This window comes from Paramisgurnus dabryanus, chromosome 8, assembly GCF_030506205.2.
Source record: "Paramisgurnus dabryanus chromosome 8, PD_genome_1.1, whole genome shotgun sequence".
Taxonomy (NCBI): Eukaryota; Metazoa; Chordata; class Actinopteri; order Cypriniformes; family Cobitidae; genus Paramisgurnus; species Paramisgurnus dabryanus.
This window is the reverse complement of record NC_133344.1, coordinates 10,875,019-10,894,168: the sequence shown is the minus strand read 5'-3', so window position 1 is coordinate 10,894,168 and position 19,150 is coordinate 10,875,019. Positions and strand designations below refer to the sequence as shown.

The following is a 19,150-nucleotide window of genomic DNA, read 5'->3' as shown; positions in this document are numbered from 1 at the left end:
CTTTTTAAGCATCTTTCTTCTTCTGATGATTTTGTTTAATTTTGCATCTAAACATCCCGCCAGACTTTACATATGATGCCTTTAGTCAGGCGCAACACATAACTCTCCTACACCATAAACCATAACACATGGATGGAAGGAAGGATGGATGGGAGATGAATAGAGGTATGACAGAACGGATGGATAAAAGATCAAATGTATGGAGGAATGAAAGAACTCATGGATGTAGGTATGGATGAATGAGCAAATATAGAAACAGAGTGATGAAAGAGTATATGGATGAAGGGATAGAAGGATGAAAGATTGCATCCATTGTATGGAGAGATTGAGGGATGGATGAAAAAACAAATGTATGGAGAGATGAATGAATACGTGGATGGATGGATATATGAGAGTAAAAAAGAACTCATGGATGGATTAATAAAACAATGCATGGACAAGACTTGGATGAAGGAACTAATGCATTGATGAGAGATGGAGAAAGGAACAAATGCATGGATGGAGTGATGGAAGGATAAAAGAATGCATAAATGGATTAATGAAGAAATGAAATGAGAAATGAAGCAATATATGGATGGATGGAAGGACGAAATATTACATGGATGGACAGATTTATGGATGAATGATGGATGAAAGATCAAGTGTATGGAGAGATAAATAAATACATGGATGGGTGGATAGATAAAAGATCAAATGTATGGAGGTATGAAAGAACTCATGAATGGATGGATAGGTTAATAAAACAATGCATGGATGAGAGATGGGTGAAGGAACAAATGCATAAATGGAGTGATGAAAGAATGCATAGATGGAGGAACGAAGAAATGGATGGATGGAGTGATGAAAGTATGAACAAATGCATAGATGAATAAACTCATGGATTGAGAGAATGAGATGAATGAATACATGGATGGATGGATAAAAGATCGAATGTATGAAGGTATGAAGGAACTCATGAATGGAGGGAGGGATGAATGAGCAAATATAGGAACAGAGTGATGAAAGAATATGGACGAAGAGATGAATGAATTCATGGGTTGAGAAATTAATATATAAATGAACAAATGTACGGAGAGATAAATTAATATGGATGGATGAGAATCAAATGTATAGAGGTATGAAAGTACCTATGGATGAGAGATGGAGGAAGGAACAAATGCATAGATGGAGTGTTGGAAGGATGAAAGAATGCATAGATGAAGGAACATAGAAATACATGAGTAATGAAAGAATATATGGATGGAGAGATGAAAGATTGCATGCATGCCCAGATTTCTGGATGGATGATGAATGAAAGAACAAATGTATGGAGAGATGAATAAATCCATGGATGGATGGATAAAACATCAAATGTGTAGAAGTATGAAAGAACTCATGGATGGAGGGATGGATGGATGAATGAACAAATATAACAATGGAGTGAAGATATGGGTTAATAAAACAATGCAAGGATGAGAGATGGGTAAAGGAACAAATGCATAAATGGAGTGATGAAAGAATATATGGATGAAGGGATGGAAGGATAAAAGATTGCATGGATGGCAAGATTGATGGATGAATGAACAAATGTATGGAGAGATGAATGAATTCCTGGGTGGAGGGAGGGATGGATGAAAGAATATATGTAAGGAAAAATAAATGAAAACATGGATGGATGGATAAAAAAATCTGATCTATGGAAGTATGAAAGAACTCATGGATGGAGGGATGGATGAATGAGCAAATATAGCAATGGAGTGATGAAAGAATATATGTATGAAGGGATGAAAAGATGAAAGATTGCATGTATGGAGAGATTAATTAATTCGTGGGTGGAGGGATGGATGGATGAAAGAACAAATGTATGGAGGTATGAAAGAAGTCATGGATGGAGAGATGGATGAATAAGAGTATTCATGGATGAAAGATGGATGAAGGAACAAATCCATATATGGAGTGATGGAAGGATGAAAGAATGCATAAATGGAGGAACGAAGAAATGCATGGATGGATAGTTGGAAGAATGAGCAAATACTAAGGAGTGATGAAACAATATATGGATGGAGGGATGGAAGAATGAAAGATTGCATGGATGGCCAGATTGATGGATGAATGAACAAATGTATGGAGAGATGAATGAATTCCTGGGTGGAGGGAGGGATGGATGGATGAAAGAATATATGTAAGGAGAAATAAATGAAAACATGGATGGATGGATAAAAAAATCTGATCTATGGAAGTATGAAAGAACTCATGGATGGAGGGATGGATGAATGAGCAAATATAGCAATGGAGTGATGAAAGAATATATGTATGAAGGGATGAAAAGATGAAAGATTGCATATATGGAGAGATTAATTAATTCGTGGGTGGAGGGATGGATGGATTAAAGAACAAATGTATGGAGGTATGAAAGAAATCATGGATGGAGAGATGGATGAATAAGAGTATGCATGGATGAAAGATGGATGAAGGAACAAATCCATAAATGGAGTGATGGAAGGATGAAAGAATGCATAAATGGAGGAACGAAGAAATGCATGGATGGATAGTTGGAAGAATGAGCAAATACTAAGGAGTGATGAAACAATATATGGATGGAGGATGGAAGAATGAAAGATTGCATGTATGGACAGATTGATGGACGGATGATGCATGAAAGAACAAATGTATGGAGAGATAAATGAATATGGATGGATGAGAAACAAATGTATAAAGGTATTAAAGTACTTATGGTTGAGAGATGGAGGAAGGAACAGATGCATGGATGGAATGATGGGAGGATGAAAGAATGCATAGATGAAGGAACATAGAAATACATGAGTAATGAAAGAATATATGGATGGAGGGATGAAAGATTGCATGCATGCCCAGATTTCTGGATGGATGATGAATGAAAGAACAAATGTATGGAGAGATGAATAAATCCATGGATGGATGGATAAAACATCAAATGTGTAGAAGTATGAAAGAACTCATGGATGGAGGGATGGATGGATGAATGAACAAATATAACAATGGAGTGAAGATATGGGTTAATAAAACAATGCAAGGATGAGAGATGGGTAAAGGAACAAATGCATAAATGGAGTGATGAAAGAATATATGGATGGAGGGATGGAAGAATGAAAGATTGCATGGATGGCCAGATTGATGGATGAATGAACAAATGTATGGAGAGATGAATGAATTCCTGGGTGGAGGGAGGGATGGATGGATGAAAGAATATATGTAAGGAAAAATAAATGAAAACATGGATGGATGGATAAAAAAATCTGATCTATGGAAGTATGAAAGAACTCATGGATGGAGGGATGGATGAATGAGCAAATATAGCAATGGAGTGATGAAAGAATATATGTATGAAGGGATGAAAAGATGAAAGATTGCATGTATGGAGAGATTAATTAATTCGTGGGTGGAGGGATGGATGGATGAAAGAACAAATGTATGGAGGTATGAAAGAAGTCATGGATGGAGAGATGGATGAATTAAAGTATGCATGGATGAGAGTTGGATGAAGGAACAAATGCATAAATGGAGTGATAGAAGGATTAAAGAATGCATAGATGGAGGAACGAAGAAATGCATGGATGGATAGTTGGATGAATGAGCAAATACAGCAAAGGAGTGATGAAACAATATATGGATGGAGGGATGGAAGAATTGAAAGATTGCATGTATGGACAGATTGATGGATGGATGATGCATGAAAGAACAAATGTATGGAGAGATAAATGAATATGGATGGATGAGAAACAAATGTATAAAGGTATTAAAGTACTTATGGTTGAGAGATGGAGGAAGGAACAAATGCATGGATGGAATGATGGGAGGATGAAAGAATCAATAAATGGAGGGATGGAAGGATGAAAGATTGCATGCATGGACATATTTATGGATGAATGAATGATGAAAGAACCAATGTATGGAGAGATGAATCAATTCATGGATTTGGAGATGGATGGATAAAAGAACTAATGTATGGAGAGAAGAATGAATACATGGATGGATGGATAAAAGATCAGATGTATGAATGTATGAAAGAACTCATGGATGGAGGGATGGTTGAATGAGCTAATACACAGTAGCAACAGAGTGATAAAAGAATAAATGGATGAAGGGGTGAAATGATAAAAGATTGGATGGCCAGATTGATGGATGAAAGAACAAATGTATGGAGAGATTAATAAATGCATGGATAGATGGAAAAAAGATCCAATGTATGGAAGTATGAAAAAACTCATGGATGGAGGGATGGATGGATGGATAAAAGATTGCATGCATGGACAGATTATGGATGCATGATTGATGAAAGAACAAATGTATGGAGAGAATAATAAATTCATGAATTGGGAGATGGATGGATAATGAATAAATGTATGGAGAAATGGATGGATGAATGAACTCATGGATAGATTAATAAAACAATGCATGAATGAGAGCTGGATGAAGGAACAAATGCATAAATGGAGTGATGGAAGGATGAAAGAATGCATGGATGGAGAGGTGGATGAATGAGCAAATACAGCAGTGGCATTATGAAAGAATATATGGATGAAGAGATGGAAGGATAAAAGATTGCATTGGATGAAAGAACAAATGTATGGAGAGATGAATGAATTCATGGGTGGAGGGATGGATAGATGAAAGGAACAAATGCATGGATGGAGTGATGGAAGGATGAAAGAATGCATAGATGGTGGGACGAAGAAATGCATGGATGGAGAGTTGGATGAATGAGCAAATACAGCAAACAAGTGGTGAAAAAATATATGGATAAAGGGATGGAAGGATAAAGATTGGATATCTAAATTGATTGATGGATGGATGGATGAAAGAACAAATGTATGGAGAGATTAATTAATATGGATGGATGAGAATCCAATGTATAGAGGTATGAAAGTACTTATGGTTGAAAGATGGAGGAAGGAACAAATGCATGGATGGAATGATGGGAGGATGAAAGAATCAATAAATGGAGGGATGGAAGGATGAAATATTGCATGCATGGACAGATTTATGGATGGATGAATGAATGATGAACAAATGCATGGATGGAGTGATGGCAGGATAAAAGAATGCATGGATGGAGAGTTGGATGAATGAGCAAATACAGCAAACACGTGATGAAAAAATATATGGATAAAGGGATGGAGGGATAAATGATTGGATATCCAAATTGATTGATGGATGGATGATAGATGGATGGAGGAAAGATCAAATGCATGGAGGAATAAAAGAATGCTCGCATGGATGAAGAATGAATAGAAACTCCGATGCTGTATTTAGCTTTTATCTCCTCAAAAGGTCTCTCTCTCTCTCTCTCTCTCTCTCTCTCTCTCTCTCTCTCTCTCTCTCTCTCTCTCTCTCTCTCTCTTCTCTCTCTCTCTCTCTCTCTCTCTCTCTCTCTCTCTCCTGCTTGTCTCAGCAGTAATTTGCTTCTTTGAATCATAGCACCGACTTCTCCTTTGCAGGTTTACACATTCAGAGATTTTTAACATCCTTCATCACCTCCACCCCAGTCCTTCCCCACCTTCATCTCATCTGCTCTCATCTCTCTCTCCTCCCCCGTTTCATCCACCTGTTCTTTCTATCACAAACCATTCTAATGCTTTGTCTCTTTCTGGTTCTTCCCTCTCTTCACCATCCTCAAGTCTCTTTCCTTTCATGATGAAAGACTCTAAGAATAGCTCGCTCTGTGTTTGCTTCGTCTCAGATAATCACTATACATCTTCTGCTGCCTGTAAACACAGTGTTTTCACTTTTCTGATTCAGCCACATGTTTATCGATCAGAACTCCGCTATCCCCTACGACCGATTCAGGATCAGCTCTGTCCTGTTTTTAAATGGCCGTCATAATGAGTTTAATCATGTTAATTATCCTCCATTATGTGCAATTTGCAGTAAAAGATCTGATTTGAGAGGTTTCTCAAAAGTTGGTGCACATTGTGGCACGGCGCAGTGCAATGCAAGCGCATGGTCTCAATGCGAATTGCAAAGGGGCAGTGGAGTTACCTTTAGCTTTTTGAGAATATTATGAGTTCCCATGAGGTCCTGTAAGTTGCATTGCATAAAAGCATCTGTCAGATGCATGAATTTTTTTTTTTTACATAAACAAGTGTGGATTCTACCTGTGGACCAGTTTTCATGATTTGTATTCGTAACAATATGCTCTTGGAAATGCACGCTTTTTAAATGTCCACAGAGTTAATCAACACACGTACAAACGGACAAATGCGGCAATTTGTAGAAGTCCAAATTGTTTGCCGATTAACAAAATGAATACAGATCATGCATATTTAACAGCTCAGCCGAGTCTGTGTTGGTATGCTGTTGGTTGGTATATTGTATACTGGTGGTATTATTGCCATTTCAGTTAATTGCATGTAATCACTTGTCGTCTTAATTAATATGCTAATTCAAATGAATGCAGCTGTTCATTAGATATGCACACACTTCTCATTCACACGTACTGACTGACTTCATATACAAAGGCACACTCATTAGCAACTCCATTGCTGTTAGGTAAAATTATGTTGAAAGTGAGTTTTGATTGTATGTATGTGACTTGTTTATAAAATATTTTCTGTACATTTGTCCAAACTGCAATCTGTAACTTTTTTTAGGGGAAGAATAAACAAATATTTCTTACTGAGCAAGTACACATAAATCATCCTACCATAACAAGATTCTCAACAGTAACCTTAAAAAAATATATATTTGTACGTTGAGCTGTCATTTATAGTTTTGCTATGTTAGTTTAAATTTCCAACACATGAAAGAGAAGTTTTTAAAGTAACTTAAAATTTTTTGTTTTAAACTAGGACTGTGTGAGATTGACAAAAAATGCAATGTGCAATAACTTGCTAAATAGTGCTAAATGCAATGTGCACTACGATAATGCTTTCGGTTTGTAACATCTGTTTGTAGTTTAATAAAGTATATTTAAAAACCCAAAATTATATCAACACATGAAGAGTTTTGTCCCAAAACACAATAAATCCATTTTGACTAATTTGGGTAAAACGTGTTTTCTATACTAAGAAAGTGAGAAGATGAAAACCACTATTTTCTGTTACAAACTTTCACATAGCATCTTTAGGTTTGAATAACATTAAAAATTTAAATCCATAATTTGATTTTTGTAAAGATTTATTATAAAAACTTGCAAAGCAAAATGCAATAAATCCATGACGAGTTATTTTTTCCAAAATGCTATAAATCTGTTAAATCAATATATAAATGTGCATTCATCTTTGCCATGTTTTATTCATTTAGTTGACTATACACTAATAAAAAAATAAACATTAATGACATTAATCCAAACACTTACTTTGTCATATTAAGAACACTGTCATTGCTGTTGTCCTTGGGACGTTGTCGCTGAACTTTTTTGACAATGATCAGCTGTAAAATGTTTTGGTCCTGCTCGATTTTCATTGACTTTGAGTAAAACAATCGAATTCTTTTTTGATGACTTACGTTTCTTCTCCACCGCAGAAAACCACCACAGGTTTATCAATGCCATCAAAATATTATTTTGTTTTTGTTTGTACTTTGTGATCAAAAACAAAGTAGATGTGGAAAACTAGGATTCTGTGTGTATTCAAAGCGCCGCCATTGTTATTTACCATGCGTGGAATGGTGTGCTGTGATTGGTTAAGTAGATTTTTTGCATTCTGCAGAGAAGGAGGACTGGTGTTTGTCGCAGTTTGGAAAAAAAGTAGAAAAGATGAAAGTATAACAAAGCGGATATTGTATTTTGCATGAAGAAAATGAAGAATTGACTTTTTAATATTGACCTGATACAATACTGATTTTGGCGGTAACTATTTTTTTGAATGTCGTTTATATATCTCTTCATATCTCTCTCACATTCTTTCTGAACGTTGATCATCTTCTAAAACATTAGAGCACTTTCACCTTCAATTGTTTCACTTTTTTACTTCACTTTCATGACATTACTGAAATATTGCAAAAATCTGGCACTCACACACGCAGCCACTTACATTTGCGTGACAGATATTTGCGATGTTTCAAAACAGAGATGGTAATATAGAGGCAAAAGTTACAGATTCCATCACAGATTAAGTGTCTTATAAAACAGATGGTCCATGAAAAGACTTCAGCGTCCAGCATTAGAGCGCCAATCCATCAGTTTTCCTTAAATGCTGACTTGCATTCCCACACTGTGGTTCTCATGTCCAGAGCCGTTATTGTGTAACTGATCTTCTGGTTGCCATGTCGATGAGATCAGAAGTCAGCAGACGTTACGATCTCTTTGATGACAACCGCTTTAGTCCAGTATAACCAGTAAACTCTATTCATGTCTTATGGGGCCTCATGTGTTGCTTGTGTTTGTCTGTGTTACAGGTATGATGTCATTGGCGGAGTTCAGCCAAACTTTTGTCTTTTTGTTTGCTCCCCAGCACCCCTCCCCTCACTCCTTTTTCTCTTTTGTTTTCTTCTTCCGTTTATTTCTCTCGCAGTCCAAGTGCCATGCACCACTGTCGTTTGATTCAAAACCCCCTCCCCTTCATTTATCTTTCTTTTTTACATTTAGTCATTTAGCAGACACTTTTTGTCCAAAGATTTTTAGCCAATGAGCCATACAGGTCAAAAAGACGAGAAAATATTTTCCAAACTTTTTAAAGCCCTTACAAAGAACTGCATTAAAAAATGGCTTATCAGTTGAATGTGTTTTAATTACGAAATTACATTAGGTCTAAGTAAAACAATGTTTAGTTGCATCCAACAAACATGATTAGACAACTATATTAATGTAATAATTTGTACGTGAAATTTTGCCACGTAATTAAAACTCATTCAACTGATGAGGCAATTTTTTGAGTCTACTGTTATGGAGCAAGAATTAACTCAATAATAATTCACGCAAAAAACACGCATAACCATATTCACATGCATGAAACTTAAATCACGTGTACTATATATATATATATATATATATATATATATATATATATATATATATATATATATATATATATATGCATGTTTTTTGCGTGTTTTTTTATTTATATCAGTTGAATGTGTTTTAATTACGTGGCAAAAATTCACGTACAAATTATTACATTAATATAGTTGTCTAATCATGTTTGTTGGATGCAACTAAACATTGTTTTACTTAGACCTAATGTAATTTTGTAATTAAAACACATTCAACTGATAAGCCATTTTTTAATGCAATTCTTTGTAATATATTTATTATTTATATCTTTTTTTATTTATATAGAATATATAAAAATATAAATAAATATATATACACATGTAAATGTTTCCTAAATACATACATGAATGTGTATACATAATAATTACACACAGCACAAACTCATATATTAGGCAAAAAATTTATTTTTATTTTGTATGACATTAATCTAGATTGATCTATGCCCAGAATTTATATATATTTTAGGGCTGATAATAGATTAAAATATTTAATCTAGATTTATCGCATGATTTCATGAGTTAACTCGCGATTAATTGCAAATTAATCTTACATTTTTATCGGTTCTAAATTTACCTTAATTTAACAATTTTCAGGTTTTTTGTGTGGACAAATATAGATGTTTTATGCAAATTTATATTACACCAGCATATATATATATATCTCTGTTGAAAATGTAAAAGGCTGGTGGCACTGATGTATCGGCCGCCGATATTTATCGGCCGATTTTTGATGATTTTGAAACCATCGGCATATCGGCAATAGCACGAGAAAGGCAGATACCGATTGTTTATTAATTAAATACATAAAGAAATCCATTATATGTAAAAAATTTGTTAATGTTGTTAATAAAATAAATGCTGAATAGCAAAAACCACCTTTGAAGGTTATCATGCTGTCTTATTATATTTGTTTTAGCTTAATTTGTGCCTCTCTTATTATGTTGGTCAGTTGAATGTTAATTAGATCCAATCCATGTTTAGTAAAAAATAATTGGATGCAGAAATAAACTAGCTAATAGACCAACTGTATAGTATTGTATACAAGTGTTTAATATCGGTATCGGCCAGAAGTTGTCTGTATATATACATATATATATATATATATATATATCAAATGATGCAATTATGACATCTGCCAGTAGTGTTTAATGGGGCCATGCTAACAAGCCAAACCACTGGGTCACTTGTTGAGAAAAAAGGAATGACCCAAAGTGTTCCTGTAGCTCAACTGGTTTTTGCATTAGCATTGCAAACATTTCAGGTTTGATTCCCAGGGAACACACAAACTAGTAAAATGTATAGATTGAATACAGTCACTTCACGGCAAATGCATAAATGTAATGCAATTCAAGGAAAATGCAATACAAAAACTGATTACGAGTAAAAATGCATAAACAGACCACACAAATACATTTTAAAACACTATTAATGTTTTCTATAAACCCATATTGCTATTTGGGACTTGGACAAATATAACCGCGTGGGTGAGTCAATGGATATTTTTAAGTGTGTGATTTTTATATTTTGCAGGTCTGATTAGCACAACCTCTCGAAAATTGGATCGTGAACAGCAGGCGGAGCATGTATTGGAGGTGAGACACTGATGCACACATCTAGACACATTCACACATACAGTACACACATCAGGTGTGAGTTTTGCAGCACATGCTAATGTGCACTACCTCCATATTACATGTCAGTGTAGTGTGCGCTGACAATCATGTTCATTTCATGTGCCGAATCCAATACCGTACCTGTTTGAAATTCGTATGAACACACCCCTGCTGGTCTGTGTGCATGTGTGTAGGTGAGAATGAGTAACGTTTTGTGTATTTATGATAAATTCGATTTTGTGGTGTCGACGTGTAGCTCACGTCCACGTTACCTGTGTGAACTTACCAAACACCTCTCTTGTTTTATACAACTTCTCTTATTTCATTTATCACCCCCTTCATCCTTTATCCTTCTCTCATTTTCTCCACTTAGCTCTCTCATCTGTTATATTATTGTATTATTTTCTCTTTCAGACAGACTGATTGAATTTGTACAGGCGTGGCAGGGCAGTCTGTAGCTGCTAACGGAAATGAATAAAGTGAATTGAATGAATCGTTCTGTTGTTTCTGTCGAGATGGATGGTGCACGCCATGTCTTTTTAATAATATAATTTAAATATTCCTTCACAGTTTGTCGCCATCCCCCGATTGGCTTAGGGCCATGTGCCTCCCGTGTTGATTGGTGGACGATCGATGGCCTTGTTTACTAATGAAAAATAGAAATGGATAGAATGTCGGGAAAAGGAAATGAGAGATATAAATGAATGCGATTCCATTCTACAGAGATGCTGAAGATTAGTATAGAGAATTACTTCTCCTTCCTGCCCGTCCATAACGTACATCAGTAAAGCAGGCGTTAACTATATTTATTGAGTTAAGCAGACCTTTAACGCTGAGTATTAAATTTTGGTGCATTACTCGTCCTGCTCTTTTTTTCTGCACACATGAAAACCACCTCGAATGAGGAGAGGAGAGCTATTGATTTTATTACTGATAAGATTTGCGATTTGAAGGTCGGACAATAAAACATGTGAAAAATCCTACAGATGTACACTGAAAGAGGGAAATTTAGAGACCAGAGGATCAGAGAGACTTGTGCTGTTTTTACACTGCATAAGACTCGGCTTGCTTTATTGTAAGTCGGTGTATTTTGCATTGCAGTTTAGTACCGCTTCAAAGTGTGTGGGATAATAGATGGCACGGGTGTCACGATTCTCCAAATCCTTGATTCGATTACATTTTCGATTTTAAGGTCCCATATTTTTTTTTTTTTTTTTTTGAAAGTTGCTATGCTATTTTTAGACTAGACTTTTATGAAATATGATATCTGACTTTGAACCCGGAGATGCCCTGCCATGTTAGTTGTGCTGCCAGTGGAAAAATATGTTACACAAACATACCTGATAAAAAAAACTTTCTGTCAAATAAATATATCTATCAGTACTTAAAAATGCACTTTTATTACCTTTAGACGAGATTGTGAGACTATACCCCAATAAGTCATGTTTAAATGCGGTTTTCATAACTCTTAAGCAACTGAAATAAGTTGTTGTGAAACTTAATCAGATCTCGGTTCAGAGAAAGGACCGGTCCTGTCACAGACGCCGTTCTGCTGTGCACTGCTGTGTTTTTTGTTTCCCTTGTAAAGAGCAGCTTGCATGGTGTCTCCTGCATCTGCCGTGCTAGCTTTTAACTGGCTGTAGCTAGCTAAGTCAGAGAAAGTTGACTCGCAGCACTCAACACGTTTTTTTTCCTCTTGGCAAGCCGACCGGATGTGACATGGGGGCGTGGCTGCATCAGCGATTCCATTTATATATTCGAAGTTCGAGTGACTTAATTTCGATCGATTTCGATTTAAAATTTAAAATCGAAATCGTGTTATAAGGTGGGTAAGAGTGCCACCTTGTAGATAATAGCGGAAATATTAATTGCTGTAAAAACTCGTCATTGGCAGGGAAAGAGTAAAAAGGCAGTTTGGAAAGTCGTACAACAAAGCGCTTGTAAATCTTGTATTTAGCAGTAGTGATAAATTCTCTCTGACCAATCAGTGACCTGCAGTTTATACACGACGCATTTTAGTGTCGGTACGGCTTGCTTGAACCCTCAACTGAGGTGGTATTAAAAAAAGTCCTGGTACTTTTTTAAGGGCTCGTTATAGTTGTGCGCGTCTGCGGCGTAGGTTCGCGTCGGTTTTTATTTATACTTTTGCGTCGTCATCAACAACGTTCAAACACATGCGCAGACCGCTGGTAGGAAGCAACCACTCGTGTAACCACTGTAGCAGCGCGAACGTCAAAGAAGAAGCTTAGCAAGTTAACCCACAAATGAAGAAGAAATAGCAACTTGTTGTGTAAAATTTGAGAAGACCAGCAATGATGGAAGTAAATAAACAACGACTTTTGTTGCAGTTTGAGTTAAATCACGCATCAACTTGGCCCATCTTTGTTTTCACCGTTGCAAACGGAAACACCAATGACGCAGTTTTTTTAACTGACGGGAGGACCAATGGTGGACCAATCACAGCGCTTGCGGTCTGCGTAGAAGTGACGCACTGTAAAAAAATTTGCGAGGTGCACGTCAGGCTACGCAGAGCTACGCACAGGCTACAGATAACCTATGGCGTAGAGGTTACGCAAGACTATAAATTGGGCTTTAGTACCACCTTGAATGAGGTAACAAGCGGGATACCAGGTAGGTGGCAAACCCCTTAAAAAATTAGCCTTACTAAAGCATGGAAAAATGCCAGTTTGTGATCTTTTGACTAGGTCAGTAACCAACTACTGTATATAACACCCTAGAAACCAGTGCCATTTCAGATATGTCAGGTGGATTTCATATGCTAGCATTGTGTTTTTGTTTTTATTTATTATGTATGTTACAATTGTGTAATTTTTTTGTTTAGCATTGGTGCTGTTAAGAGAAATGACAATTTTTATTTAGTTTTGTATGAAAGGTTTTTACTTTAGGTAAAAATTTTAACATTCAATTAAATTTTGTTTCTATTGTTGTAACACAGGTTTACCGAAAATGCATTTTAGTGCAAAACATAGGAGATGGGAAGTAAAAACGCACAATGATATATACACCCAGGAAATGCTAAAAATACATTGCTGTGCTCTGTGTCCAGGTAACCGTATCGGATGGCGGTCCATCTCCCCGGCACACCACAGTGTGGGTAGTGGTTCAGGTGCTGGATGTAAACGATAACAAACCAACATTTCCTGAGAAGGTGTATCAGGTGCGATTACCCGAGCGCACCCGTAAACAGCGAGGCGCTCCCATATACCGCGTGTTCGCCTATGACCTGGACCAGGGCGCCAATGCTGACCTCTCCTACAGCATCGTCGACGGCAACGAGGACGGGAAGTTCATTATCGATGCCAAAACTGGAGTCGTTTCATCGCCCAAGAAACAGTTCACAGCTGGAACCTATGACATTCTCACCGTGAGTCACATCTGACAACTGACTTTTTATTTTCGGAAATTCTGAGTAAGCCACATGTGAATACGGCAAATTGCCATAAAAATACATTAGTAACTGCTTTCCAGGCTGAAGATTTGAGCTTAAACTAGCTTAAGGTGCTTTTTGCTAGAGATGCACCGATTCCATTGATACGATTATTATTCAGATGCAGATACTGAAGACGATACAGATATTTTGATGGTTATTTTAACTTGCATTAGCTAAATTTTAAAGATACATTTTTTCTGAATGTTATTCATTCACATAATGACCATAAATATTAAACATTAAACTAGTGGTGTTTCTTTACATTTTCTATACACAGAGCTCAAAAACATTGCAATGTCCTGTTATATATTTATCTGTCAATCAAAAGATAATATAAAACTATCGGACGATAGTGTGAAAAATTGCTTTTATCGACCAATAGCAATTGATATATAAAACACTGTAATACAAAATACAATTATATGTTTTAAAAATGCACATTATTTCCGGGTTTTGTTTTTTGCATTCAAATATTAAATGTATTTGTATTGTAAACCTTACATAAAAGTAAGTATTTCAGATGTAATTGGTAATATTTTTTGCTTCCATTGATCTTTGAACACATTTAAAATCATTTTGCAGAATTTTCAAAAAACTCTGATAATTTTTGACCAGCAACAAACCAGCTACCATGTTGCATTAGTCTCACAGCACGAGCGTGTTTTCTAGCGGAGATGATATAATTAAACCATCTCGAGTGTCTGAGGCCAAAAAAACAGTCTCATCTGATTCAAATTCAAGTGTGAATTGAGGCATAATTATTTCCTGCTCTTGTAAAGCAGCATCTACAAATACAGGCACTCAGTGTTCTTAATGAGATGGCTGACATTTTACATTTTGTTTGATCTTTTTGTTTACATTTAATACAAAGGTCAATACATGATGCATTGGGTGCTTGTTTATAGTTTAATTGTGATGCTTGTTTCACTTTTTCAACTTTTATGTTTCTATCCTCCTGTGAACTTTGACCCCAGATAAAGGCCATCGATAACGGGCGTCCTCAACGATGGGCGACGGCTCGTTTGCACATCGAGTGGATTCGCCGGCCGCCCCCCAGCCCCGCGTCTCTTGTCTTCGATGAGCAGCTTTACAACTTCACCGCCATGGAAACCGACAAGGTTTCAGAAATCGTTGGTGTCGTGTCTGCTCAGCAGCAGGGCTCCGCCTCCTTATGGTTTGACATCACAGGTAAGTGGACAGACAGCAGATTCGTTTTGCACGTTGTGGTATTACTTTGAAAGTGGATTTTGGGGATTTAGTGTGGGTAATCCTAAAACTAACAGACGAAAACCTGTTTTAGTTTTATAATTGGGGATAAACGTCTGGGATTAGGATGTTTTAATATAGCTATAGATGGATATTTGAAACTTTCGAAAATAATTTTTATTTATAAACAAATGTTGTTTGGTTTTTATAACCAATGTTATGGGTCACAGTATAAAGAATGATTCATGATTACACGCATTGTGATTGTTTGCTATATGTAGAGAATTTGTTCACTGCATGATTTGTGGCATTGTGTTGCTATCCTTTAACATTTCACTATCACCATGGCGATTGCTTGCGGCTGTCTGTATATATGCCGATGTAAGGTTTGTATGTGCACAGACAGATGATTAAATATAAAATATATATTAAGTGACTGACTATGAAAAAATCTAAGCATATTACGAAAACCCAATAAAATCACTTAACATATATTATATTATATATTTTATAACATTACATTACATATTATATTTTATACTATTTTGTATTAAATGATATATTACATTATACTTTAAATATATTATATTATGTATATATAATGTAATGTAGTATAATATATTATATCATATTAAATATTTTATAACATTACATTACATATTACATTACATTAAATATTACATTACATATTATATTATATCATATTATATATTTTATTTATTTTATTACATTACATGTTACATATTACATTATGTAATGTAGTTATGTAGTGTAATTTATTATATTATATTCTTCTTATCATATTTTTATATATTTTATTATATTACATATTGCATTATATATAATACTATATTATACCATATTATATATTATATTATATTACATTACATTACATATTATATCTTTTATTTTATTACGTTACATATTATATTATAATATGTTGTATTATAATATAATTTAATATAATATAATATATGTAATGTAGTGTAATATATAATATAATATAATAAAACATAATATAATATAATATGTAAAGTAATAAAATTACACTACATTACATGTTACATATTACATTATATTACATTATGTAATGTAGTTATGTAGTATAATATATTATATTATATTCTTCTTGTATCTTATTATACATTTTATTATATTACATATTGTATTATATATAATATTATATTTTACCATATTATATATTATATTATATTACATTACATATTATATTATATCTTTTATTTTATTACGTTACATGTTTCATATTATATTATGTTATATTATATTATATAATATATTACACTACATAACATATATTATATTATATTATATGACATTACATTATATTATGTATATATAATGTAGTATAAAATATATTGTATTTTTCTTATATAATATTATACATTTGATTATATTACATATTGTATTATATATTATATTATATCATATTATATATTATGTTATATTACAGTACATTACATATTATATTATATCATTTTATATATTTTATTTTATTACATTACATGTTACATATTATATTATATTATATTATGTTGTATTATATTATATATTACACTACATTACATATATTATATTACATTATATTATATTATGTATATATGATGTAATGTAGTATAATATATTATATTTCATTCTTATATCATATTAATATTTTTATTATATTACATATTGCATTATATATGATGTTATATTATATTATATAACAGTCTTTTTTGAAGTCATGTTACGCTATGGACTTCCTGTAGTAATGGTAGGCAATGGGAGAGTCTCTAACTACAGACGTATCCCAGAATGCATCATGCATGCGTTTGGTGTTCAGATACCTTCTGTTTGCTTTAGCAGCACCTGCTCTGCATTCTTTCGCTACTTTATCTCTTTTTCTCCTCTTTCTCTCGAATCACATATTCTTTCTGTCCTTCCTCTCATTTTTGTTGTCTTCTTCTTCGCTTCATTTCTTTTCTCTTTCAACAACTCGCATCATTCTTGTTATTCTGTATACGCTCCTCCATTCTCTCTTTCTCTCTCTAAACGCTTCGTATTGGAAGGTCCACGCTCTTTCCGTGAGATGTTCTATATTCTCCAGACCGCTTGTGGCAGGAACTGTTCTACAGAAGGTATCTTTCCCAGTTCAGCCGAACTCTACCTAACTTTTATCTTCTCTGTACAGTTCTCTATCTGTGATTTCTCATTTTCCTATTTTTGTATGTGATCACTCCTCTGTATCTGACTGTCTTTCTCTGCCTGTCAGTTTTAGTTTCTACCCATATCTCTCTCTCTGTCTTTGCCTTTCTCTCTCTCCCTGTCTGTCAGTTTTAGGTTTTTCTTCTCTCTAGCGGCATTTCAATTACCTTTTAAATTGCGCAAATTGACATTGCGAAATAAAAATACGGTCAATAGAAATGCACCAATTTCGAGAAAACTCCCATATATCGCAAAAAAAAAGTTTTTTTTTTGTGTTTTCAGGCAATTCGGAAAAGGTGTATTTTGCGCAACTGCACTTGAAACTGTTTATTCGCATTTTCAGGTTACTTGATGCAAGTAATTCACATAATTATTTGAAGATGACGTGGTATGTACAAAAACCTCCCAGAAACACCTTAATACTCCCAAGTATAAGAGGCTTTACTTGCCAAATGTTTGGATAACATCTTTTTTATTTAAAATAATGGGTAACACTTTACTTGAGGTGTTCATAATCAATACATGACCTTTGTCATGAACATGAAGGAGGTTTTATGCACATTTATGACAACTGTCATTAAGTGTCATTTTGTCATTTTTAATGCAAAGATCATATTGTTTGAATTGTCTTTGTTATGACAACTTGACATAAATCAATACATCATAACTTGTCATAAATCTGTCATAAACATGACATAGCAGAATAATGATCAAACTTAAGAAACTACCTAGCTTTATGGGTTAATGTTACATTAAACTGTCAATTAAATATCATTTAGTGTTATTACTATGTCAAATATTTTCAATTCCTTAACAAAATGCAACAGACTATATAAAATTATGCTTAACTTAATGTATGTGCACAATAAACTGACAACTAACAGAACTTATTCTTCCTCACACAGAAGTTCTGAAATTTTCTGGCATAAAAGAAAAAACTAACAAAACATTTAATTAATTTAAATTAATTAATTTAATGTAATTAACTGTTTTTCCAGCGATATTGACCCAACCGGCATGGGTTAACCCTTTATGGTACTGTTTTCATTTAATTTTAGGTGAATCAGTCTCCAAATGCAATAAAATATAATTTTATAAATAATAATAATTATTATTATTATTGTTATTGTTATTGTTATAGTTATTGTTGTTATTATTATTATTATTATTATTAATATTATTATTATTATTATTGGATTATTGATTTTATTTCTTAAACACATGGAGGAAACTTAAAAAAACATTATGAACTGAAGAATATTCATGACGCTTTTATAAAACTATTTGACAGAGTATTAACACTTAATGACATTTTAATTAAAAATTATATTTGTACCACTGTATATATTATATTATATTACAGTATAGTACATTACATATTATATTATATAATGTTATATCTTTTATTTTATTACATTACATTTTACATATTATATTATATAATATAATATAATATAATATTATATTATATTATATTATATTATATTATATTATATTATATTATATTATATTATATATTGCACTACATTACATATATTATATTACATTATATTATATTATGTATATATGATGTAATGTAGTATAATATATTAAATTGTATTCTTATATCATATTAATATTTTTATTATATTACATATTGCATTATATATTATATTATATTATATATTTGAATACATATTATAATATATTATATTATATTACATATTATATTGTATTATATATTATATTA

The 19,150-nt window shown here is 33.6% G+C and overlaps 1 protein-coding gene across 2 annotated transcripts in view; it reads left to right on the top strand.

The window, feature by feature from the left end:
• Positions 1–19,150, top strand: part of fat3a (FAT atypical cadherin 3a) — a 197,747-nt gene that overhangs the window by 116,158 nt on the left and 62,439 nt on the right. For both annotated transcript variants that reach the window (XM_065280499.1, XM_073815542.1), the window contains exons 5-8: positions 10,480–10,541; positions 13,630–13,947; positions 14,988–15,201; positions 17,286–17,354. In XM_065280499.1, coding sequence (XP_065136571.1) covers positions 10,480–10,541; positions 13,630–13,947; positions 14,988–15,201; positions 17,286–17,354 — 663 coding nt within the window. The remainder of the gene's footprint in view (positions 1–10,479; positions 10,542–13,629; positions 13,948–14,987; positions 15,202–17,285; positions 17,355–19,150) is intronic.